This window comes from Plectropomus leopardus, chromosome 17 (genome assembly GCF_026936395.1).
Source record: "Plectropomus leopardus strain MGB_pleo_1.0 chromosome 17, ASM2693639v1, whole genome shotgun sequence".
NCBI lineage: Eukaryota > Metazoa > Chordata > Actinopteri > Perciformes > Serranidae > Plectropomus > Plectropomus leopardus.
In genome coordinates this window covers 3,119,682-3,146,894 of record NC_142192.1, presented here as the reverse complement: position 1 = coordinate 3,146,894, position 27,213 = coordinate 3,119,682, and the positions used below count along the sequence as shown (strand labels likewise).

General features: G+C 40.3%; 1 protein-coding gene across 1 annotated transcript; it reads left to right on the top strand.

Moving 5' to 3' along the window:
- On the top strand, positions 1-27,213 carry tent4a (terminal nucleotidyltransferase 4A). The gene is given in 14 exon segments (XM_042507126.2): positions 1-1,066; positions 4,992-5,115; positions 8,280-8,326; positions 8,416-8,536; positions 13,277-13,384; positions 17,661-17,789; positions 18,123-18,336; positions 20,565-20,691; positions 20,778-20,881; positions 21,126-21,301; positions 22,513-22,668; positions 22,869-22,986; positions 22,989-23,041; positions 24,167-27,213. Coding segments are annotated over 14 exon segments (2,463 nt in total). The 5' UTR covers positions 1-245; the 3' UTR covers positions 24,332-27,213.

Sequence of the window (27,213 nt, the reverse complement as noted above, 5' to 3'; positions counted from 1 at the left end):
CAGAGCGCATGCGCGAAGATTTGAAGAGAATACGCCATATTGAATTCCCGTAGGAAACGGCTAACATTTTTTTTCCAGCTAGCGGTGTAAAGGGGCCACTTTATCAATGGTCCTAATTCGGTTTAATGTGTAAATTCTTGTGCTTTCGTGACCCCGGACAGAGCAGCGACCTTCGGAAAGCTTCACAACGGGCTCGCTGCTGTTAGTCAGATACTTGTAGGGGGGTGACCAGAGAAAGAAGTTGAATGGATCCGAGGGTAGCTTGGATTCAGCCCGAACAGAAAGGACCTGCGAACGCCTTATGGATGCACGTCTGGGAGACCTCTCAGGGAGTACGGACACTCTCCGCTCAGCACCAGCTCCACAACCAGAACCACAACCAGTGCGTCAACTACGCCGCGCTGGATGTTTTAAAAAATGTGGCGACCGCGGTGGCATCGAGCAAGAGCATTTGCAGCAGCAACGGGAACGTTACTGCCAGTTTGAGCAACGGCAGCAGCCATCACAGCATCATGAACGGCACTACGAGTATTAACGGCACTGCGATGTCCTCGCTCGGGATAGCGCTGTCCAACGGGAACGTCCACAACTCCTTCAGCACGACGAACACCGCCGAGCCAGGTGAGAGAAAAAGCCAGAAGACGGGCTCTGTCTCCTCGTCCTCCTCGCAGGAATCCGGGACGGACTGCCCCCCTTCCAGCTGCTCACTTGAAAGGACTATGGGTGGAAATGTAACGGGCAACATGAATAAAAACGTCGGGGGTGCCAATCTGCTCTTCAGCGTGAGCGACAGCATGGACAATAATGTCAACCTTTACCACCATCACCACCGTCACCTACAGGAGCTCCCTGCTTTTAATTTACAGCAGATCTGTGCCAAGCGCCACCAGGTTCACCCCTCTGTACCTGTAAATCACACACACAACCACCATCCGGGCCGGAGGAAAAGTGACAACAAAGCGAGCACTTATGGGATGAATTACTTGCTTTCAAACTGCACTAATGGCAATTATGCGAGCACTTGGACGCCCTGGAAGGCGAGGAAGTACAATCCCGGGGTCCTCGGGTGAGTGAACACTGCTTTAATATTAAAAGCTAACGTTAGCGTGTGCTATTGGTTTTAATGGTTAACAGTTGTTGTTAATTATTGCAATATTATGTGTGTCGAGTACATAAAACGTGATTCAGCTGTTCGTTTTCCAACGCAGTTAACGCTTTATACGACGGAACACCCAGCATTGCAGTGTAAACTGGCTGTATGCTGGCTAGCTAAAAAGCTACCGTTAGATAAAACCAGACCGGAAGCACTTTGATTTTCTCTGCTGAAGTTTGAACTGGGCCGTTAAGAAAATACACGTTTCCAAAAAATAATAGACAAGTACGTTCAAACGTTATCCATTGTGGGAGAGTTTGCAATGATAAAGCTAGACCTACCATCTATTTTAAAAAAAATCAATTGGTGATTTATTTAGAAGGCTTTTACCGGATGTGAGTGTAGTCCGTTTGTTAGCCTGACCGATTAGCCTAGCTCGCTAACTTTAACGGTTTTCCCTTTTGTTTCCACTCTAAAGTTTAGAAACTAGCTAGTTAAAACCACAAATAATTACATTTTCGACCAATTAAAATAGGGTCTAATTAGAAAGTAGAGTTGGAGCTAATAAAATGATAGTAAAGTGAAATAATAATAAAATGCTAGCACCTCTCCAGGTCTTGGCTAAAGGGGTTGGATAACACCTAACTTGTGCAGTGTTGAGTGAAGTAACTGAGCTGGATATTCAGTCCCAGGCAATCTCAACTGTGCTTCAACATTACTCCTTATTGCCTTATTTGCAAAGTCGGCGAAAAACTGTATTTTTAGATAAGTACCACGATAACATTTTTTTTTTACATAATTAGAATTTCTAAACATTTATTCAAGTAATTTCCTTTTCCCCCTTTTTACAATTTCTTAAATAATTAATTTAATTATTTCAAAAAAGCTACCGAAATGCTAGGGAAAATTTGCCAACATTACATAATTAAAATATTTGTTACAGAACTAAAAAAATTTGACCTTTTTTTTTTTTTTTTTTTACATTTTTAAAAAAACTTTTTAAAGTTGAAATAGTTTAAAAAAAAAAAAAAAAGGTAATAATAATGATAATAATAATAAGAATTTCCTAACAAACAACAACAGCTGGGGGTAATTTCTTCTTCAGTTGCTCACTGCCTTCTTCCCATGTTTTTGAAAGAAATCAGACAAACTTGCTCAGGTTTCAGGCTCTCTTTTTCCAGGTTATTATTCCTGTAGCTTTCTCTTAGAGGGGCTTAACAGACAGAGTGAGTCAATATACATATTGCAAATATTTGGCCAGAGTAATAACAACCAACTTTCTAACTTTTTTTTTCTGTTTTGGTACCTGTGCATGATGGTAGCCGTGTAAATCCACAATACTTACCTTGTTGTTATGGTATGATTTGTGTACCTAAATATATTCAGATTTTTCAGAATACAACAGTAATTATTTGGCTCTGGCAGAAGCCTTCATCCAAAAGAAATAGCCAGGGAACTCCCAGATGTGTTGCAGGACCTTGTGATATTTGTAATGGCTGGTTGCACCCATCTGGGAATTTTCTGTACAAGGAATCGGTGTTTGTCATGAAAGCACTTCCACATGCTTGATGCTTAGTTTCCTAATAACCCAAATCCCTCAGTTGAGTGAAGATTTAAGTTGTATGAGAGTGTATGATATATGTTATTTTCTCCAGCTATTTGTGTTGTACAAGCTTTCAGATGCAAGTTTTGGCTTGTGCACTGATGAGTCTTGCAGTAGTTTGCCTTTAGGGGCACACTTTGAAGTTCCACATAGAGGGATTTGCACTTCAAATTGAAAACTCAAAGAATTGCATAGTGATGCTGCAATGAGTAGTGTAATGATCAGAGATTAGGTTTGGGTTAACGAAAATGCTCACATAGACTGCACCAGTGAACACCACTGATTAACACAAGGCCCTAAAGTTATTCAAATGTAATGTTTGACTCTAAACTAGTGTGTCAGGGATGGCAGTAGAAGCAGATCTTATTCTGACTGTGGGGTGGCCCAACTCTATCGGTGCCCTCTGTCAGTGGTGGATCATTGGCATGGATACGCCCAGGCCTGACTGGCTCGCTGGCAGAGAGTTTTGACCAAATAGTGGGCACCATGGGCTGACTGCATATCCTCCAGGGCTCTGGTAATTGATTGTGACAGTCTCCCTGTTCTGTATTTCACACTGACATCATGGCATGCATTCCTAGAAAAATGAATGGCCACAGGGCTGAACAGAGTTCCTCTGTTCTGAGGCATTTGACTGGTCAGAAATCTTTATATTACATGCACCGCTCTGTTGCCAGACACAAAACCATATCAGCAATAACAATGAAGCCTGGGACTGCAGGAACACACTGGCTGTTATGGCCCTCAGTGTTTCACTAAATCCATCCTCACATCCTCTCAAAGGTGTGTTTTTGTACCTGCTTCGTAATGAGGAACAAATGTCCTCACTGATGGCAAGATAAGAAAACCCCTCCTCCCTTTTTACTACAACAGCTTTTGTTGTGTCTTATTTCTGGGCTTGTGGTTATGTTAAGGGCTATGGTTACACTTGCTGATATGAATAGGGCTAAATCTAGTACTGGGGTTAAGTTGAAGAAATAAGTTTTAACTCAAATGGTCTGTGATCTTAAAATAAAGTAGAACATGTGTGTTTTGTCACGCCATTAAATTGAACCATTGTAAAAAAAAATTTTAAAAATTAAAAAAATAAAAATAAAACACTGTTCATGGTTTCACACAGTAATGACTTAAAAAAATTATTTAACCCTTTGGAACCTGAGAAATAAGGCTTTTCCCCCCAAAAGAACATGGTAAAAGGGCTATGAAAAACCCAAAAATTATCAAAAATATAAACAATTAAATTAAAAATTAAAAGAAGATTACCCGAAAAGGGGGAAAAACAAAGGAAAAAGACCCATAAAATGCTAATAATTCAGTAAAATAATTTAAAATATACACTTCTAATGATTATATATGTAGTTTTGAGGACATAGCCAGCTTTTAAAAAAATCAACCCCCATCTGCATTATCTAGGTGTGTTCGTCTGACTTCGAGAAATTTGTCTCAGTACAATTTCAGTTGGACTAACATGAGTACATAGATTTTAAAAGTTTTAGTCAGACTAACACAATAATTCCACTTTTTCTGACATCATGTAAACACATTGACTGTTGCTGTCTGCAGAATCATGCTGTGAGCAGCATAAAGTATTGCCTGACTTCCATATTAAAACATCAGTAGTTTATTTTGCTGCCCCAGAACTCTGTGACCTGTGGTGTTAAACTTCATGTCCAGTACCTACAGGTGTCGCCAAATCATCCAGGACCGAAATCTTTGAGTTTGCCACTTGAAAATATAATAATAATATGCAAAGTAATAAAGTTTTTACAGATGTCCCATATTTACATTACATTTACTAAGATACAGTATTTGATGTGTCTGGTTGATATTTGATCCACTGACATAGAGCATCAGCACCAGTGCAGATACAGCAGCTTGCGATGCATGTTGTGTTTTAAATATTCGGGTCTCAACTAAAATAGAGGCCAAAACAGAAACTACATCATAGTTATTGTCAGTGGAACATACTGTGCTGTTGCTATGCTTCCTCCGCTCCGGCATGATGGGGGTTAACTAGTACAGTGATAAGAAGGAAGCATATCTTGAGCCATCTGGAGTGTTTTTTTTTTTTTTCAGAATGTAAGCCAAAGATGGTGCATCTCTAAGTCAATTTTTAGAGGATATCCCAAATTGACCGTATATATGTTTGTGATATGAAATACTCCAAAGCAGAGGAGATATTTGACATCAACTACCATTTTTTTCTCTCAATCTAAGTTTTGTACTGGTCTGTGTGTAGCATAATTGTCACAGTGGTGAGTGTAACCCTTATCTGTCGTCCTCCTTTGTGTCCAGACTCCACGAGGAGGTGATGGACTTCTACAACTTCATGTCCCCTCGGCCAGAAGAAGCCGCCATGAGGAAGGAGGTGGTGAATAGGATAGAGATGATCATCAAGGAACTGTGGCCCACTGCAGATGTAAGATACACACACACACACCTCTGTTTATTTGGATCAATCTCTGCTTTCAGATTCCTAATATCCTAGAGAGCAGTCTCTTAAATCATACAGTCCACTCTCAGAGGAGGAATTATTGGCACACAGACAAACCATGATCTCCGACGGCTCATAAATCTTTGTTGAGATAGGGTGATTTAACACTTTTTTTAAAGGTGAGGCAGTGTTTGTACAAGATAAACCAACTTATTGTACATCTATATATTGTTTTCAATACCAATGCCAAATATTTCACAAGAGTTGTGGTACATCAATTTAGAGTTTGCAAAAAAGTACAGATTTTGATTCTTAATTGTGGTTAAAATTGAGTTTAGTCCAGCTGGAGTGAAGCTGCTTTAGATTCTGTCAGAACTGAAAGAAAAGTTTTGGGAAACATGATTTTGCTTTTTCTTGTCAAGAGTCAGATGCATAAATTGATACTGCTCACACATCTGTACGCTGAGTATGAAGCCATCGCCAGTAGCTTGCTAACTTATCAAAGCACAAAGACTACAAAATGGTGGAAGCTGTTAACCTGGCTTTTCCAAAAAAAAAAACCCAAATCCTCCTACCAGCGCATGTTAAGCTCATTAATGTGGGTTCTTGTATTTACATGTTGGCTTTTATACAAATTCAACAATTTGTTTTAGGATTGTGCCTATCTCCTGGTTAAGACCAATAACTTCTTTGAGTCTCTACAGGTTGCCTGGCAACAAATACTAACCAGAAAATGATTTGGCACAGAATAGGCAGGTTTCCATTACAGATTTGCGCAAAACTACAGTGATATTTTCAGAAAGTCAACATAAAACACAATTGGGAGATGACTGCATTTCCATTGAGTGATGTTCTGTGACTTCTCCTCTGGTGATTACATTCCAAGAAACATGGAGATTGATGTTCAAAACATTAGCAGCTTTATTTCTATTGCAGCCACCGCACTAGTCGTCATTATTTCCAATCCAAGGCCACATAGACAAGCAATAATAAAAAGACAAGCCCCTTATGTGTGGGAGTGGCCACATATGAGGGATTTCTGGGAGGTGATAGTCCACGATTTCACAGAGAAATTGTGGATTCAAAACTTCTGCTCTGCTCAATGTTTGAAGAGTTATGTGATGCAATAACACCATAGCTATGGCCATAGCTATTTATAATAGGGCTACCTGATGTGTGCAGAGTGCAGCGTAGTGGCTGAGACGCCTCAGACTCTTTGTCGTACATCATGTGACCTATAAAAAGACAGAAGTGTTTCCATTGCAGTTTTGCAAAATATAGCTTTTCCAGTCACCTGAAATACCACCTAATACGAGCATAAAAGCTTTTTTTTTTTTTTTTTAAATTGACAAATTTTATATTTGCAATATTTGCAATTGCAAAATTGGAATGCGCAATTTGAGGGTTAATGGAAACCCGCCTAATGGCATTCACAGGGATGTTTTTTAAAGGGATACTTTGCAGATTCAAAGCTAGCTTTGTATCATAACTTCTCTCGGTTTAAATCACTGGCTCCAAGGCTGTTGCTCAAACTACAGATTATACAGATTAAATTTCGATAAAACACAATTGCAAGATGACTGCGTTTCCATTGAATTATATTATGCGACTTCTATGGCAATGTTACGCAACGTTCCTCTTGCGATAACATTGCAGTAACCAAGGCAATGGATGTCCCTCCCTCGCTAATTATATATCTTTCCAAGTTTGAATTTTCTTGAGACTTAAATGTTGAAAAGGATGTACTTGCATTATTATGCTATATAATCATTATAACAGTGGCATACAATGGTTTTAAAACAACACAGACAATAATATCCTTTATTGTCATATTTTCTGGGAAAAAATATTGTCCAACAAAATGTGTTGTCACGACAGGCCTACATTTGTGCTACATAATAACGTACAAATGTAACATTTGCAGAAATGGACAGTGCTAACATTTGTTCTGGTGACTGGGTTTAATAAATAAATCACAAAGTTTAAGCTTAAAAAAGTAATTTGATGAAAAGTAATGTAAAGTCATTGTGTTCCTCTTTTATACTTTGAAGTGTGCTGAGTTTGTGCGTGCAGAAATAATGATGGCGGCTCCTGCAGCCTGTTGAGCAGTGCAGCGATGTAGGGTTAATGTACTGCCTCTCTCATTACTTAATCATGTGAAACACGTGCAGTGGTGATTTGTTGGCTGTCAGTCTTCCCCTTTCCACTGTGAGCCACATTGTCAGGTAAATGGATCAAGCACTGATTTGTACCGGCCTCCCTTTTCATTTCAACCTATTAATCCTGGCCTGTCTTTGTGCCGTTGCCTTGTCGTATTTACCAGACGGAAAGGGAAAGAACTCCACTCTACTTCCTCTTCGAGGGCTCTCGCTTGCAGTCCCCAAACAGCATTTTGTATCTGAGCTATTGTATACTTAATTTGGCAGCTTACTCAACTTGTCAGTGTGCACTGTCTCTAAAGTAGAAAGTTCTGAAAGTTTGCAAATATTTGAGTTGGATTTATAAATCATCACAACAAATGAGCTGTAGTAAAATACAGGATCTGTACAGTGAAAAGCATGCAGCCAAGCCCATTATCGTAGAATATGACAGGGCGAGCTCTGAAATGTCAGTGTTTCTTTTAAACCCCTTGAGACACGAGTAAGTTGGCTTGGTTTCTTTAAACATAAAAACATAGAAAGAAGGCAATGAGTAATAACAGGGGGAATTACCCTAAATCGGCAAAAAATAATAAAACTACATGAAAATTACAGAATTATTTTCAAATTCGTTTGAAAAAAAATGCATAGAGAATTTTTTTTAGATTATTAATATATTCATATAAAATTCTGTAACAATTTCAAATATGTAATGATGACAATAATAAATCATGTTTTTACCCTAGACAGTTATCTCTAGCTTTTTTGAAATCATTGTCTAAATCTCCATATTTCTTGCAAATGCCACATTATAGTTGTTACCAATTTGCTCATTGCCCTTTCTCCTGTTTTTTTAAAAGAAATCACACCAACTTGCTTGGGTTAAAAGGTTTAAATACTTGTGAAAGGCATCTGAAAGCAGCACAAAAAAGTGATGTCGCTCCAGGTTTCAAACGGGTTAAATACACTTATTTGGTCTCTTTTTTTTTTTTGATATTTTGTTTTTCCCAGGTCCAAATATTTGGCAGCTTCAGCACCGGGCTGTACCTTCCAACTAGGTAAGATTTGAAAATAACTCTACTGTGTATTTTATACCTGATGTCTTTTGCCAGCCAGTGTTTTTAACACTCTTGTTTCTTGCTCTCAGTGACATTGACCTGGTGGTGTTTGGGAAATGGGAGCGCCCCCCGCTGCAGGAGCTGGAACAGGCCCTCCGCAAGCATAACGTTGCAGAGCCTTTCTCCATTAAAGTGCTTGACAAAGCTACAGTGAGTAACCAGTGCATGTGTCTTTGTTGATACTTAACATTTTAATAAAACAACAGTGGTTTGCAGCAACAGATGTACATCAAAACGCACAGATGAGTGTGATAAAATTACTATTTTATTCCATGTATGCAATGGATAATGACCTGGCACAATAGAATATTTTACGGTTAATTTTAGTCCTCCTAAAGGTGCGATTCTTCACAGTAAGTAAGAGAATGTTACAGCCCCAGCAAATGGGGAACCAGTTGAAACAAGCTGAGCCAAACTGAAATTTGGCAGCACTTATTACATTCCTAGAAAAGTTCTTCTGAACTTCAAATGGTCAGTTAAAAGTTTAAAGCTTTGGCTCAGTCACACTTTTATCTCCATGGAAATATGAGGCGAAGAGAAGTCACTCAATTAGTGTCTTCCATCTGTTTGCGTGATAAGTGGCATAAACTGCCAGTTGTGTGGTCCTTCTCCCTGTTGAACTCTAAACAGGGTACGTATGGTCGTGAAAAACCTAGAAAAGTCATGCAGTTTGACAGTAGCCAATTTCCAGGCCTGGAAAAGTTTTTATAAACTTCAGTTTACCTTGAAAGTTTTGGAAAAGTCATGGAATTTTTGTTCACAAACCCATATAATAACACATGATGTGTTTGAGATTCATTGGAAATTTAAGAATCCCCAAATAGTTTTCTGTTTTTACAGTCTGTGACTGTGATAAATTGTGTGTTTTTGTGATTTTTATTGCAAGGCCTGTTTTCACCAACATCCCCTGTAAAGAAAACGTCACCAACAAAAATTGTAAAGAAAGAAAATCAACTCAAAGTAAAAAAATAAAATAAAATAAAATCTTTTTTTTAAAATAATAGCCGGATATGACCCCCCCATCACATGGCCAGTGGATCACAGATTTGATGCAGAACATCAAAAATAACATGTACACTCTATGGCTCGATTAAGAGATTTTACAAAACCTGGAACCCACTGATAAACTATGTGAATAATTTACCCGGCCTGGCCCTTTGAACTCAATACCTCAATAAGTGGTCTGTCCTGTATAAAATGCATTATAATGCACACGTCTTGTTTTATTGCTTTCTGTTTTGTCTTGTAACTTGTTTGTTCTTTTTTTCATTTTATGTTTCTTGACATTTATGTACACAGAGATTATATTTTACGTTAATGTATTGTCTGATAAACTGAAAAATCTCCATCAATAAAGTGTTAAAAAAATAATAGCCAAAAATATTTAAAGATTTTTTTTCAGAAAATCATCAAAACCTTTTCTTTAAAGTTTGCCAAAGATTTTTATAGAAAAAAAATGCCAAAATTCTTTCTTTAAAAATCACCTTTCTAAACCCTCTCTAAATAACAAACAGTCCCTATTTATATTTAAATATGCAGTTCTGATCCTGTTCTGAATTCATTATTTTTTTGAAATAGTACATATTAAAAATTCATGCCCACTATAATATTACATTAGCAATGGATCTTTTTTCAGCTCTAGTTCCCCCAAAAATAATAGTTAGGCATTAACTGCTCACCCTCATGTAGGGATAGGAACTGTTAAAATTTTTACTGAAAGCGATGCAAATATTGATTCTGCTCATGGGTCAGATTCTTTATTAATTCCCCTGTTGATTCCTGATCAAAAGCACACATGTTTTCAGCATTAAACATCACTGTTTTATTTTCTGAGCACAGTAAGGCCTGAGAGCTGGCTATAGTAGCAGTCTGTCATCATCAAAAATGGATGATATGAGAGAATATTTATACAGCATTTGTTTTGGTTTAGCTTTTTTTAGTCAAAGAAATATTCTGCTAAGCCTGCCTGCATGGCGCTAATGTTATTATAGGATATTTACCCTCAGTATCTGACGTGCTGCTCAGTTGGGAAGCAGTGGCACTCATGCGCAGAGTGTCAGATACGTGGCATTCCTGGAATTGAAAGCCATGTTGTGTAGAGAGATGTTTCAGCATATGGCTGGTGTTTCCACTCTTACTTTAGATCATTTTACGGACATTATAAGTGAAATTAAGTCATTCTTTGGACTGTTTCTTTCTTTCTGATGATTTTGTTTGTTGCAGTGTTGCAGAAAATTAAGCAATGTTGCAATTATACAACTATTACCAACCAAATAAAACTGTATAATCAAAATATAATCATGTTTTGAGGCAATTAGCTCTCAAAATGAAAAGCTTTTCGCGACTGTTATCTCCATTTCCATGGAAACACACAGAGCCTGACTAATTCCTGGAAAACAATCAGTCTTGTCGGTAGAATCCTATATAAAATGAAACATGGTTTACTACTCCAGCAAGTATCTGAAAGCCATGCTTGAGTAAAAGTGCAGATATCTTATCAGAGAATGACTTTGGTAGAAATTAAAGATAGAATATCACTCAAGTAAAAGTCTGAAAGTATCTGATATTTACTTCACTTTTTTATATATATACTTTATTTTTTGACATATCATTTCATAGAGCTTTTCATTTTGCTATATACAACAAATATATTTCCCAAACAAGGCCAACGAATCGACCAAATAAACAAAAAATATGTGAAGAAACTGAATAAGAGGGAAAAGAAGTTGGAGATATGCAGACAGTTCAACAACATGATCACCATATTCTAGTACACATTTTTATACATTATACAAATGGTGTGGCTGCCCTTCCCCATCTTCCGAAATCTACCTTTTTTAAAACACATTTTCCATATTTCATATCTTGTGAGTCACTTTTTCCATAAACTTGACTTCTTGAATCATATTTTTTTATGTTAATGATTCTGGTGGGTTGGATCTGTTTCAGTGCAGTGATTATCAAAATTCTGAACTGATACTTTTCATCTTGTGTGAGAGTAGCTGTTGGTTTTCCTAAAATAATGTGTTCTGCTTTTAGATAGAGAGGTTTTTTGAAAATTTCTTCCACCGACATAAACAGCCAAAATATTTATTTTATATTTACTTTACTTAATTTCAAAAGTAATATCATGATGTTAAATGTTCTTAAGAATTGATAGAAAAAGTACAAGTAAATGCTGGTAATAAAAAAGCAAGTGGTCATAATTTTAGACATCATGTACATTACACTTGAGGAAAAACTGAGGTCTTTTTCACAACTTCCAAATTTAAAGAACATTTTAATTTTAATTTAAAGATATTTTCAGGCTTCTATGGCCTTTATTAGATAGGAAAGCTGGAGAGATGACAGGAAACGGGGATGAGAGAATGGGGATGACATGTAGCAAAGGGCCGCCGGTCAGATTTGAACTCGGGGCTGCGGTGACACGTAACCTCTGTATATGGGGCATGCGCTCTACCATCTGAGCTACCCAGCACCCTGTGAAAGTTGACAGAAATATAAAAACTCAAGTAAGATACATATTCTCCCACAAAAAACTGTAACAAAGTATGATTATGTTGTTACATTACTCCAGTGGTTGCATCAGCATAGACACATGAGATTGGCATCATGTTTTGCAATGCACACTGTCAGAAAAACATGCTGGCATTGATAAAAGGAATTGATAGGCTCTGACGCCTGCTGTTCTGATGGATCGGACCATTTAGAACTGGATCTCAGTTCTCCATTCCCATCCCTGTCCTCAGGTCAGTGGTACTCTACTGAAGGTCTGTTCACTATACCAGTTTTCAGGCATCCAAACTTCCAAAGAGGTGGGAGGTAACAAAGAAACAAGTTAGTCTGACTTTTTCGACCGAAAATAATATCACATTTAGCCATTTTGTTAGCATGCAGGTCTCAGTAACTTTAGCCATAATAGCTAGAAAAAAATACTTTACAGGACAGCTAAGCTGTTACAGATTTCCGGTGATGTGTCGAGCTCATTGTAGATTTGGGATATGCCGGTTTCCTTTTGCTTATCTAACACTCTACTTTTTTGGAGTCATCTTTGCAAATTTAAAACTTCTGACAATTTTTTGACATCTTGCGAGTGTGCATTTTGAGTCTGTAATATTTAGTCGAACTACCCCAGTTTAGGTGCTGCTGGACAGCTGGTGACCGATGTTAGAAACATGTTTAGATGTTCTTGTCCAAGAATAACTAATAAAAAAAAATTAATGCAGATGTTTCATGAATTATTTTTGATCAGTATGTCTTAATTCATGTGCTATTATTGAGATAGATAGATAGATAGATAGATATGTAAAGATACTATATATATATATATATATATATATATATATATATATATATATATATATATATATATATATATATATATATATATATATATATATATATATTATTACACTCTTATAGCATTTATTAAGGCAACAATTAAACAATTGAAGCTTCGAGTCATTCAGGTCAGCCCTAGGCTGCTGTTTACTTCTGTTCATTTTTTTCTTTCTTTTCTTTTGTTTTTTTGTTTTGAAGTGAAAGCATTGTTTTGCAGCTAAATATACACTTTATGTTATGTACTGTGAATACCCATCTGGGTGGTACTTGTTATAACTGCATTCCCACAGCAGTGTGGTAGCTCTGTAGCATGAGCTATCAAGCTGTGGGGTGTGCACACCACCAGGCTAACCACTGCGAGCTTGGATGCTGTCTTGACTGACAGGAAAATAAGTAGTTAATGGCTGTATTTCATATTTGGATGAGCTATTCCATCTAAAAGGCTGTCAGCGGGGAAAGACGGCTTTTTTTCGCTCTTCACGCAGTGAATGTGTCCTTAGCTGATGACTTGACTGTAATGTTTGCTAATGTCACTTTTTCTCCCTCCAGGTGCCAATCATCAAGCTGACAGACCAGGAGACTGAGGTGAAGGTGGACATCAGTTTCAATGTGGAGACTGGCGTCAAGGCGGCAAGCTTCATTAAAGATTATGTGAAGGTGGGATATTCCTATCACCTGGTCATACTGCTGTCAGGATGTTTAGCTTACAGGTGCCCTTGTTATCTAAGGGTTATTTTATTATGGCTCTCCACGGGCGATAGCCGTGACCAGAGGCATTATTTTATCTGGCTGTCCGTATATCTGTCCCACCCATTCTTGTGTATGCAATATCAAAAGAACACCATGAAGGAATTTCTTCAAATTTGGCACAAACATCCACATAGACTCAATAATGAACTGATTAGATTTCAGTGGTCAAGGGTCAAGGTCAAGGTCACTTAATTTGAACACAATATCACAAGAAGGCCTGTAGGAATTTCTCTAAATACAGCACAAAGGTCCACTTGGACTCAAGCGTGAAGTGACTATAATTTGGTGGTCAAAGGTCAACGTCACTGTCATTTTATCTGTCTCATACTTGTGAACGCAATATCTTACACACCTTGAGGGATTTTTTCAGATTTGGCACAAAAGTTCATTTGAATTCAGTAATGAAATGATTAGATTTTGTCGGTCAGAGGTCAAGGTCACTGTCACCTTGAATCCATCTCGTTCACGTGAACACAATATCGCAAAAAAAGCATCCCATGTTTTCACAGACATGGATGTACACTGTAAGCGCGAGGCGGTAATTCTAGTTGAACCAGACAGGGATTGTGAACTGAGGTCTTCGTGGACTGAATGAGTTCCAGCCACAACACACATTACAAGCACAACATAGATATGGAGGAGAGCAGGAAAAGGTCACGCAGACATATTTAAATTAAAACCACCAGAGGAGTCACATAATTACTATTTTACACTGGGGTCTAAATACAGACGTTTGGAAATTCCCTCTGCGAATGAGACTAGCCAGCAGTTTAAAGCATCACACTTTACTTCACTCCAATCTCTTACTGGCTCATCTTATTTCCAAAATGAAGCTGGAATGGACTCCAGCAACTGTGCTCAGAATAATCTCCACTTAACTCAAACAGAGTCTGTGTGTTGCTGAAAAACCTTGTTGCCAAATCTACTCAGTGGAGTTGGAAATCCACCCCATGACTCTGTCAAATTTCCCACTGAAGGAGGTGGATCTTTGCCCGCTTTGTAACACTTGTAGTAGCTAATGCAGGAGAGGAATTCCAGGTACTGATGTTCCAGTGAGCTGTCAGGTTTTGGCTTCTTCCCTCTGTTGTTGTGTTTGATTTTTGTTTCACGCCTCTCTGGTAATACATGTCTCAGCTTGACTGCCTGCTGTTGACAACCACAGTCAGCATCATCCAGTGATAGTTGATGTTGTAAATGCGTGGGTGTGACAGTCTCCAATGCAGTCTTGTCATTTGAGAGGTCAACCTCAAAGGTAATCCTCACATGTCAGATTCCCATGCAGCCAGTTGGAGCAGCAGTCTTGTCCTCGCTTCTTAAAAGCATATTTGAAAAGTCAACCGAGCCCTGCTGCTCCACTGGCACCGATCTGTACACACGTACTGCCAGGAGGCTATGTTTCCTTTTCTATTGGAAAATGAACATATTTGTAATTCCCATTCTCAGGCCCTCTGGGCTTACAGCACATTATCAAGTCACAGGCTCTAGGAAGCCTAACGGAATACCTTTTTTTTTGAGAGTTTGACCCAGTTGGAAGCTAGATATAATACTGTAGCCTAACAATTCATACATGGCATTGACAACAAATAATGATTAGTCCACTCCCTCAACTCACTAAAAAAATAAGATGAATCAGTGTGGTTTCAGTAATAACTGTGGCATCAGCAGGGGTTTTTGCTGGTTTGGCAGAAGTATTGCTTGCTAAAAGAAAATCAGACATCTTCATTAAGTAATATGGAAACAGCATGCATTAGTCACAGTTACTGCGGAAACATGACTAATGTATCAAACTACTTCAGGTGACAAAGCATTTGCACTCTGAGGCTGCAGATTGTGCTGCTCTAGTTACTAGTTTGACCAGAAACTGTAACAAAATCTGCTGCAAGATCTACCTGCATGTAAGGATGGGCCAGTGTGAACATTTTCAAACCAGTTTGACATTAATGTCAGTATAGGACTGCACCAGTGTGTCGAATTTTAGCGGATGTCCCACTCAGTGTCTGCTCTTTAGTGGAACATAATGACATTGCGTCCCACCAGTAAATGAGCATGTGACTGTCATGTAGCATTATGTAACATCAGATCTCTCTGTCCACACTATTAGCTGTGTGCTTGAGATCAGACGTAACCACCTAAAAAATTGCCAAGTAGCCAAATTGCTATCTTCCTACATTTGTTATGTTACATAAACAGAAATTGCATTTTGTATTGGGATATTAACTGGAGGGTAAACTTAATATAGTCAACAGCAAGTAGCCTAGCTTGTTATTAGCGATGATCATTTACCTTAGGAGAAACGTTCAGCTCCCCGGCAATCTCCCTCCAGCCAGCTATAACTGTATTTAGGCTTTTGTAGTGAAATAAGCAGGTATTGTGTTCATAATTCATTATTTTAGCATTGTGAGTCAGCTGGTTCTTGTCCATTGCCGGGCTTTCAAAGCAAGCGACAGGAATAAATAGAAACAAGACGTCCAACTGCAGTTTAGCTTGAAAGGCGCTCGCAGCCAGTTAGGACAGCTCTTTCATCGGCTTCTGATCCAAATTGTTGCCATATTAGTGCAGTTTTAGTTTTCTTGAGAAATCAGATCCTCTTTCCCACTGCACAAAACACCCGCTAACATCTGGCAACTTAATGCAATGGGAAGGTATACAATCAGTATTCACATCTGGTCAAATGACTGCAGTAGTCACGGGTCTTTATCACCTCTGGCTCTAATCGACGTTGATACTAGGGTATCACCATGATAAGAGTGAGAGAGGTAAAAGTGAGAGATGTATACATAAAAAGAAGTTTTCACAGGCCTCTGTCCGTGCTGCTCTCTACTGTTGACCTGTTCTCTGGTCTGTTTGTGACATCACATGGACACACCAAAACAATCCACATTAACAGATTCTCGTTTGCTGCAGAGCCGTGTACACAGCTCTTCTCTACTGGAAATGGAAAAGGAGTTAATAGCCTATTTTCAGCAGGTTTAGTCATGTTTGAAAAACACATGCATGTGTGTTAATTTTGGTGGATAAGAGGTATAACTCTGCCATGTGTCCTCTCATCACCCCAAAAAATGCATGAACTGTCTTGTTATCAAACACAATGTGGCCGCCTGTCCCACCTCCCACTTCTTCTGACGTGATCTCCTTCGTGTTGCCAACGCTGGCCTGGGCTCAGCACCAAGGTGCACACAGCCTTTCAGACACTGCTCCATTAGTCCGTTTATACAACATATTATTATGTTAATCATGTTGTTGTATTGCTTATTACTAATACAATATGAGTTGGCTCTAGCGCCGTGACACCATCAGCACAGGTTGCAGATGCAGGCTACTTTAGAATATGCCAGAACGTGTAATGACAATGAATGCCAGCTCAGCCGGTTTGCATCAAATCAAACTGGTTTAAGCACATACAGTACACTGGAGCTGGCAAAACAGGAAATCGACCCAACTCTACTTGGATGATCCAGAATGTTTAATGGCAGCTGTGGCTCAGATGGTAGAGCAGGTCGTCTTTTAATCGAAAGGTTTGCAATTTGTTTCCTCGGTCCTCCAGTCAACATGTCAAAGTATCCATGGGGCAAGATACTGAACCCCATATTGCCCCTGATGCCTATTCATTCAGTGTGCGAGTGCGTGCCAGTGGTTATAAACTGATCATAAGGTGGCACCTTGTACTGTAGCCTTGGCCACCAGTGTGTGAATGTATGTGTGAATGGGTGAATGTGACTCGTAGTGTGAAACACTATAACCTCCATCCAAGTGCAGGTCGAATTACCGTTAAATTCCTGTATCAAATCACGGTAATTGACTCAAATTTAGAAGAAAACTGCTAATTTTCCTTGAATTAAGTCACTAAACCAGTAAATTCTAAATCAAGCAAATCAAATTAGTATTAGGCCAAAGATTCACACCCCTGGAGGTGAGTGATGTTTTATAATTACTTGCAATCATTTAGATATATTGCTCCCTTCATTTTTAATGTGGCTTCGTCCTATTTCCAACTCACTGAATTCTACACATCTCATCCAAAATCCCCACTTCTCCTTAGTGACTCACACAAACAGAACCTGAGTTTTATAATTAACCTTTTTGATTAAGGATTCTCTCCTTCACCTTCTGCTCGATATCTAATCCGCAGCTTGACTGAATCAACTCTTCTCATCTTCACATCTGTCTCTTCTTCCACTTTCAGATGTATCCAGTGCTGCCTTACTTGATCTTTGTGCTGAAGCAGTTTCTGCTGCAGAGAGATCTAAACGAAGTCTTTACTGGGGGAATCAGCTCGTATAGCCTCATCCTCATGGTCATCAGCTTTCTACAGGTACAAGAAGATGCAGACACACACCCCCTAAAATAACCTGTAATAAAAGCAGAAAGTAGCCTAAGGGCAGGTTGTGGTGTTTGTTGTACAATGGGGGGGCAATTTGGGGGAGGTAGTAGCAGCAGCGCTAATGACAGTAAAAGTGCTTATAATGCCAGCAGTAGTTTTGTTGTAAATTAACCATAGTGTGTCTTAAGGTAGAAATTTAGCAATAACAGGATTTGTAGTAGAATAAGTAGCAGTTGTACACTGACATCAAGAAAGCTTGACTAATGCACATTAAAAGTTGTTAAAAATACAAACTCATGCAGTCTCTCTGTGTTTGCTTTTCAGCTCCATCCTCGCATTGATGCCAGAAACCCCAACGAGAACTTGGGCGTGTTGCTGATCGAGTTCTTTGAGTTGTACGGCCGCCATTTCAACTACTTGAAAACAGGGATTCGCATAAAAAATGGAGGTGCATACATAGCCAAAGAGGAGATCATGAAGGCCATGACAAATGGATACAGACCATCCATGCTCTGCATAGAGGACCCGCTGCTTCCAGGTGTGTGTGTGTGTGTGTGTGTGTGTGTGTGTGTGTGTGTGTGTGTGTGTGTGTGTGTGTGTGTGTGTGTGTGTGTGTGTGTGTGTGTGTGTGTGTGTGTGTGTGTGTTAGTGAGTTGGTTAACATGTAAAATGAGGCTGAAAATGCTGTTGTAGGAACTGCACTGTAACAAATTGATTCAAATCATTTTTCTCATAACAAGTGCAAGTATAGCAGGGACAGAAAAGTTTCCTGAGGGGGGAATGTATTGGTGTTTTGCAAAACCAGATGGATAATAACCCAAGTCTTTAGGATTTAGGGGAATATATGGGCAAAAATGAAATGTAAGTATTTAGTATATGATCACCTGAAAATAAGAATGGTTGTTTTTGTTACATTAGAATGAGCCAGTTATATCTACATAGGCAGCAGGTCCTTGTTTATTGAGATTGCCATGTTGCACCACCATGTTTCTGCAGTAAACCAGAGAGTACAAACCAAACACTGGCTCTAGATAGGGACATTGATGTTTTGTTTTTGTGCTGGCCACCCTGATTAGTGGCCCCTCCACGACAATCAGAACAACTTAGACAGGGTTGGAAATGGTACCAGCCGTCAGCCAAGTGCTGGTAAAATAAACAAGTGGCTAGTAGATTTTCAAGTCCAACAGCCACAGTGGCACAGTGGGCTAACACACTGAAGAGACCTCTGCAGATAATTCAGCTCTTAGTGAAAACCTTCTGGATGTTTGGATCTTAAGTTACAAGTGAAAAAATGTTAGCACAGGTTAGCAGGTTCTAGGCCAGCAGTCTGTCTCTGACATTCAAAACAGCGTTTGAGAAACACTGGTTTGTAACGGGAAACCGGTTTCAGCTGGTCTGTTTGTTTTGGAGAGGAAGAGACCTCCAAGGTAATCCTGCCTCTGGTAAAAACCATCTAAATGATGAGCCCTAAAGGAATTCTAACCTGGAGAACTTTCAGCTGGTGTCAGTCTGTAATCCTCACCACTAGATGCCACTAAATCCCCCACACTGATCCTTATAGTATCACTTCTGAAAAGATCTGATCAAAAACATAGATGTAAAGATTGTGTATTGTACAGAATTTAAATTTACACTCCTGCAGAGTATTCCTCAGTGTGTGATTTGAAGGTTTCTTTTTTTGGTGCCATCCAGTGGTAGTTTCAAGACTGACACTGCTGATTTTAGCCCAAGTTGTCTGTGTCCCTTTGCTGTTTGTCACAGAGAGGCGGCGCCAGATGGACTGGATGTTAAATTTCTTTAAGAAAAATTTAAAAAACTTGTGCCATCACAATAATTTGAAAGATGATTTAATGTTTGTTAAAGAAAAATCAACACATAATGGCTTTAGTGTCCATAATTCATGAAGTTTGGCACATTTTTATGGTTTTTCTTTATATTTGATTTTAGATTTTTGTATTTTTGTACAACAATATCACAAAACAAAAGGAGACAGAGGGGACAGCAACAAAGTAAGGAAAACAAAACAAAAAATCTCCTACCGACAAAAACATACACAAATCACACACACAAAAAAAAAAACAAAAGCAACAAGGAAAATATACGTGGGTGGGGAACTGCCAGGAAATTAGTTTACAGTACAAGAATTTGCATGTAGCAAAGATGAGTAAAACTCATGAGTAATACATTTAGGACTTGTCAAGCAAAGTCAAAAAAGGCTTCGGTACCTTTAGAAAATAGTGTTAAAGCGAATCTGTTCCATCTTTGCAATAGAAAGCATTTCAGTAAGCCACCTCCTGAAACATGGGGATGATGTAGACTTCCAGTCCAAGTAATATCAATTTTTTAGCTGCAACCATGCCTGCCTTAAGAGCCTGTTTTTGATGGGAGGGAAGTGCCGTTGTCCTTTCAGAACAACCAAGTATTGCTGGCTGAATATTTATTTTGAATTGTTTAGAAAACCAGTTGAATATGTTGCACCAGAAATTACCTAGTGCTGGACGGTACCAGAGTAAGTGTGACATTTTTTACCTCAGAGCCCGGTCTGTATAAAATACTATGTGATCATAAGGTATGATATTGATTTACAAAGTTTTAGCACCAACATAATTATCACATCTCTATATGAGCGTGTAATATCCCACATTAAGGGAAGAGTTCAGAAAAGACCATAAGGCTAAATATCACAGAGCTTTCTGAGATAACCGGGTTCTCTTTACCCTGTAATATTTACCTCTGTGTTGTTGTGCTTGTCTTTCCACTGTGCAGGTAATGATGTGGGGAGGGGCTCTTATGGTGCCATGCACGTCAAGCAGGTGTTTGACTACGCCTACACTGTCCTGAGTCACGCCGTGTCCCCCCTGGCACGGTCGTATCCCAACAAAGACTCTGAGAGGTTAGTGCTCAGCCTACACATCAGGACTGATGATACCCTGTGTAACAGCAGGGCTTCTTTAAACTCCTCCTCTCTCCTCCTTGCAGCACCTTGGGCAGGATAATCAGGTTGACCCAGGAAGTGATCGACTACAGGGACTGGATCATTAAGAAGTGGGGGGGCAGGGATTTGGCACGAACAGACAACAGAGGTACCTCAGACCATAATAAACAATTCTTAAAGTCTTTAAACAAAGACTCTATAAACTTTATAGGATAAAGGATGTATTCTAATAAAACAGATTAGTTTGCTTTAGATGAATTACACTTAATGGAAGAGCCCCAGAAATCAAGGATTTTATTATTTTTTTAAAGTAAACTCTAAATGTGAAAACATTAAAATCCACGGAGTAAAGGGTGTAGAATTTGTGATATAGTGTTCATTGTTTTTCTTAGCTTCACCTCCCAAGGAGCCAGCGTCAGAGCAGGAGCCCTGTGTGCTCGGTGGGGGGTCAGAGGAGCAGCAAAGGGACTCTGTGTCGCCCCACAGCGCGGACTCCCCCATGTCCATCTCTAGCCCTCAGCAGCACTCCTCAGCCTCCTCTGTCTCCTCCCTGTCTGGATCAGACAATGTAAGGAAACACACACACACATGCAGAAGTAGGCACACACTGTAAAAGCACTTGGTGTGGTTTGGTTTGGATTTACTTGGACCCAACAATACCCCCAAAAAACTCATTAGATTTTGGTACTCAAAGGTCACTGTGACCTCACAAAACATGTTTTTGGCCACATTCAAGAATTCAGTTTGGTCAGTTACTGAATTGGTGACACTACTCTCGAGTGCCCACCTTGAATTTCTGTGCTACCAGGTTATGGGTTATCTTGTGTGCATGTGTTAGTTTTTTATCATTCTAGGCTCCCTCTCGAAATTTAGACATTTTGCAAATCTGTGAGTGCAGTGCAGGTGGAACTCGTCATGAGTTCGTATTTCCTCAGCGGCAGTTTGCAGAGTTTGAGTCGTAGTGTGGATAATTGATCCAGTGGATGACTAATAATTGATCAGTCGATTTGGTGTGAGCTGAAAAAGAAAGCAGTCTTTAGGACCCAGTGTGTAATGAGCAGGTTATTTTCACTTTCACTGCGCCTGGTGTTCAACTGCTCCGTCTGTGCCCAGAGTACACTCTGTGCTTTGAATGTGGTGCAATGTACTGTATAAGCAAATACTATCCCACAGGCCTGCAGGATTGGAAGGCATGTTTTCCTTAAAAATCACCAGTTTTTAAAAAATATTTATATCTATATATATATCTACACAGACACACACATATATATATATATATATATATACACATTTTTTTTTAACAGATTACTAAATAATGTTAAAGGAAAAAAAGAAGGCTAAAATCTTTAAGGAGAACCTGCAGGCCTGTGGGCTTGGAAGGCATGTTTTCTTATAAAAAAAACAGCAGGAAAATAAATACAAAATACAGCCATTTATCATTGGATACCCCTCCTCTAAAGTCTAAGTCCCTCCCCAGTGCTTAAAAAACTACAATTTGACACGCCTCCTCCTTTTTGCACCACCCCCTCCCCTTTCATAAATAACATACAGATTCTTAGTGGTATTTCAATATGTAGTTCTAATCCTGTTCTTAATTCAGTTCTTTAAAAAATATAAAATATATTTTAGAAAGCGATTATATAGTGATGAAACCGCTAAGGAGTATCAGTGTTTCAGAGAATGTATAATCTTTGCCTCAGAGTCATGGAAATTTATTGTTAAAAATGTGTATGAATCTTGCTCATAATTTCCTTCTTTCTTTTGTGTGTCATTTGCCAGGACTCTGATTCAGCACTGCCCTGTCCCGTCCCTCCGCCAGCCATGCCACCGTACCCGTCTTTCCCGCCTCTGGGCCTCGCTCTGCCACCTGGCCTCAACATGGCCTCAAAGCCCGGCATGGGAGGACACCATCTCCTCCTGCACCCAGGCTCCCAGGTAGTCACACAGCCACAGCACTCAGGCACCGGGCATTTCATTGGCTTAGATCATGTATGGAGGAGAGGAACAAGTGGTGAACATTTGGATCAGATTGTAGCTATAAAAGTAAGAGTGTTTTTTAACCTGACACTTGATACAATCAGCTAGCTGTTGTTGGTCTTTCCTGTCACTAAATGTTCCTCCTTTGGTCCTCCCAGGCTCGCGTCTCACTGCCCGGTGGTCTAGCAATGCACTCCATACCTGGCAGACAGGTGTGTATAGACACCGGGCTCCCCCCCTTCTTCCACATGCCCCCCCCAGCCCATGCTCATGCCCCTGCCCCTCCAGCCCCCAGCCTCCGCCCAGCCCCCACTCCAGCCACACACATAAGGTAGGCGCTGGATGCCACACTCAAACGCACTGTCAAGGCAAACTTGTCTCAGACATACATACATACACACACACACACACACACACACACACACACACACACACACATTCTCTCTCCGTCTCATATTTTCTGTCTGTCTTCCAGAGTCTCCATCCTCTATCATGTGTCTGACTGTCTTTCTCTCTCGCTCTCTCTCTCAAAAATGAATTGCCATCTGTAGTCTATAACTGATTGGTAAACAATAACACGATCACTGCTGCTCTGAGACCTGATGATTAGACATCTGCTGTGCACCTGTTGCTATGGAAAATGACAAAAACTGGGACTTGATCCATATCCATTTCATCAAATCTCAAGTTCTTACTGCCTACTGGCCACAGTAGAGGCTGGAGTCATTATGTTTCAGGTTGTTTGTCCACCCGTCTGTCTGTCCCATTCTTGTGAACTCAATAGCTCAAACACGCTTTTAGGGAATTTCTTCAGATTTGTCTCAATGATTAACTTGTACTTGGACTCAGTTATTAATTAGTAAGGTTGTGGTTGTCATGGCTTAAAGGTCAAGGTCACTGTGACCTTGCCTCCATCCCATATTCTTGAATGCAATATCTCAAGAACACCTTGAGGGAATTTCCCTGAAATTTGGCACAAGCATTGACTTCGACTGGACAGTGAACTAGTTAGATTTGTGTGGTCATAGGTCAAGGTTGCCACAATTTTTTCTGTCATTCTCGTAAAAGTTTTATCTGAAACTCATTGAGGAGATTTCCCCAAATTTGGCACAACCGTTCAATGTGCTGATTGTAGAGATCTTCTGTGCTGCCGGGGGAAGATGTCTGTGAAGCGTCCATGTTTTCACAGATATGGATGTAAACTCTAATTGTAACTTGGCTCTATGTGCAGAGACACACAACTGTGAGCCGATAATGTTAGTTTGACACAGAGTTTGGTTGATCAAACAGATTTAGAGAGGTTCTCGAGATCAGTCTACAAGGTTAAATTTAAAAAAAGAAACAAAAGCAAACCTAGTTTCCTTTTTGGTGTATCATCAGTAAATAAATAAGAAGCGTATTTATATATACTCTTTCTCTCTCTCTGTCTCTCTCTGTTCTCTTTACCCCTCGTCAGAACGGAGCCAAGTTCAACGTGAAGGGCTTCCACAACCCGCCGCTGGTCAACAACCCCGTTCTGGCTAACCGCGGACACACACACACTCACACGCACACACAGTACCACCGCAACACTTGGCGGCGCAGAAAGAGGGACAGCCTACCGGTCAGCCTGAGCAGATAGAAACCACTCCTCTTCCCCCACTTTTGCTCCCTGTCCTCTGCGGCTGCAGGAGCCTGGCTCTCGGCTGGTGTGGCAGGAGGACGGACAGGCAGACGGAGGACCAGAGACCAGCAGTTGTCACTCTGAAACAACAGCCCTCAGCTCTGCATCTTCTTCCTACTATCTCTACCTTTCCATTTCTGCATGACTTTGGTTCACACTTTTGTAGTTTCAGTATTATGTTACTTTCAGTATTTTTGTCCCCTCATTTTAGTTTCAGGTCTGGTTTTTGGTTATTTTTGGGGACTCTGCGGTGGCGCCATCGCCAAGTTCACTTGACCTCGTCTTGACCCTCGTAGCCAAGCTGCCTGTGGTTCAGTGTTACTTTTTTTTCCTTTTTTTACAGTTTATACACTTAAGAACAAAAAAAAAAGTTTTTCATTTTGTGCAATAATGTTATTTTTTTCTTTTTGGAACTAAAGTAAATGCTTATTTAATTTTGTGTGTGTATATGTAAAGGCATTTTTATACAGTTGTTTTATTTTTGTAGAGTTTTAAATTTTGTTTACGAAACCTTTCCCCAGGCAGCATCTCTGGAGTGTGTGTGTTCCTCAGATGTTGTTTCTGTGCGTGATGGGGAGTGTGTGTCTGTCATCAGGTGGAGATGGCCCCGCCCTCCGTCTCCTCCACTTGAATCGTGTTGTTCTGTTTGATAGAGAGCGGCGGGAACAGAAAGGGCGCTCTTATCTTGATATTCCTTCCATTCTGCTTCACGTGCCTTGTGTAAATGGGCGAGGTGAACATGAAATTCCTCTCCGGAAGTCTTGTTCCTCAGCCCAGTTGGTCCAAGGCATCCTGGAGGGAAGTGGAGGGAGGGAAGCTGCACCCCGGGATATGGTGAGCAGAGGATGGGAGTCTGTTTTTGCCTATGAGGGAGAGCAGATAGAGCTTTAGCAGTGCCACCTCGAGATTGTGTGTATTTGTATATGTGTGTGTGTCCCTCATGGGACTGTGCTGTTGCCATGTTTCGTCAGTCAGGGGGAAGGCATGATAGTTTTGCCCTGGCCAAAGCTTCCGGACAGTGCAGAGCCTCTTCTGTTAAACATATATGCTAGTGTTTTCATTCTTTTTATTCCATGTCGTAGGAGGCCGAGAAGCAGCAGCTTATCTGACTTGAATTAGAAGATTAAGATGAGGCTGAGAGGGCAGAAAGGCACTGACTCACGGTTCAGAGAAATCCTCTTCACTCGAGGTGTGGAAATTCCGATCCCGGGGCTGAGGTGAACTCTGGCCCACAGCTGTAAATCAGTGCAGACCAACACTAAAATGCTCGGCGATAAGGTTTTTTCTCCTTTGTGCTCCTGGACAAAGGAGGTGGAGTGAGGGAGTGAAGGGGGGGGAGGGGGGGCGATCTTCCTGAACCAAGGACCCTAGTGAAAGGGAATTATATTTTGATTCCATTCAGGAATCTTGTGTATATTTGATTGCCAGGTACTTCCGCGAATTGTTTGCAATGCCTTTCTTTGTGTTTACTCGGAGTGTGTGTGTACGTCGTTTTTTTCCCTGCGAGCACACCGTGTCACACAAATACACACACTCACAGACGAGACTGTCGGAGGCTGTGACTCGCCCAGAACACTACACGCGCTGGTGTTATTACTATGCAAGTGGATTCCTCTAATTATCGTGTCAACTTTATTTTTTTTTCTCCCAAATGACAAACACTGCTTGTAGGACTGGAGTTATGCTCCTGACCGACTACAAGCCCCCTGACACCCTGTACGCAGGTCCTGATATGTGTCAAAGTCTAGTTTTCTATCAGTCAGATGTAAGGAGCGGGGGATGTTCATGTCTATGCTTGGGTCTGTGTAGTGTGTGACATTGTGAAACGTGTGTGAGAAAGACTCATGCCTTTGCCACCACAGGTTTTTTAAATCCCGACGGTTCGTGAGCAGGTGCACCCAGAGCGCGCCTTGCACTCTGCACGTGCACTTCACAAGGGGTCATCCTACAACTCTGCCCCTCTTACTGAGACTCTGTTCAGTCCGGTTTCACTCTATATGTTTTTTTATTTTCTTTTAAACCATGGCAACTCTGATCCCTCAGTCAAAACCGCACCTGGCATCAGTTCAGATGAAGAGGTTCTCTTTTGACCGCTGCCTCACAGGCAAAGCAGATTATGAGCTAATCATCACCTCCAGAGAAATTCTTTTCAATGATTTGACCAAAAAATTCATCATGGGCGCTGCACCCAGCCATGCTATCTTTGATTATTTCGATCACGTTGTTGCATGAAATGCTCAGTTCCGTGCACTCCTACCCCCATTTATAAATTGGACAACAATGTGGATGTAGTACATCCTGTCAGCCATGTCTGCTTTTAGAGATTCGAAGCAGCATTGACGAGTGGCTGAACATGAAATTGCTTCCGGAAGGTTGTTGACGGGGTTAGAGTTGCCTGCATCTCCACAGCAAAGACTTGACCTGCAGTATTCTAGGAAGTCTGTATGGATTAAAATCTCTGTGCATCTCAGTGGTCCAGCTCACTCTCCGTCCACTCTTCTCCAGATCGGTGAAAGTGGCGGGAAAAGGAAGCAGCAGCGCAGAGCGGGCCGGGGCCGCTGAGATTTTGGCGTACACATGTACTTGTAGATGCAATGTAAAATGAACCCCCATTGCAATACAATGAGGGATTTTAAACTGGCGGCTGCTGTTTAGAGGAGAGTGGCAGCCCCTCTTTGTCCTGGCTGATTCATGTGGGCAGTGGCCCTCGAAACGGACACTGAGCTACCAGTGGCCAGAGGGAACAACTGCCCAGCTTTTGGTTGTTGTTTTTTTTTGACATTTTTATGTAAATATATTTTTTTCTATTTTATTTTTTAATAAACATTTTAAAACTGCCA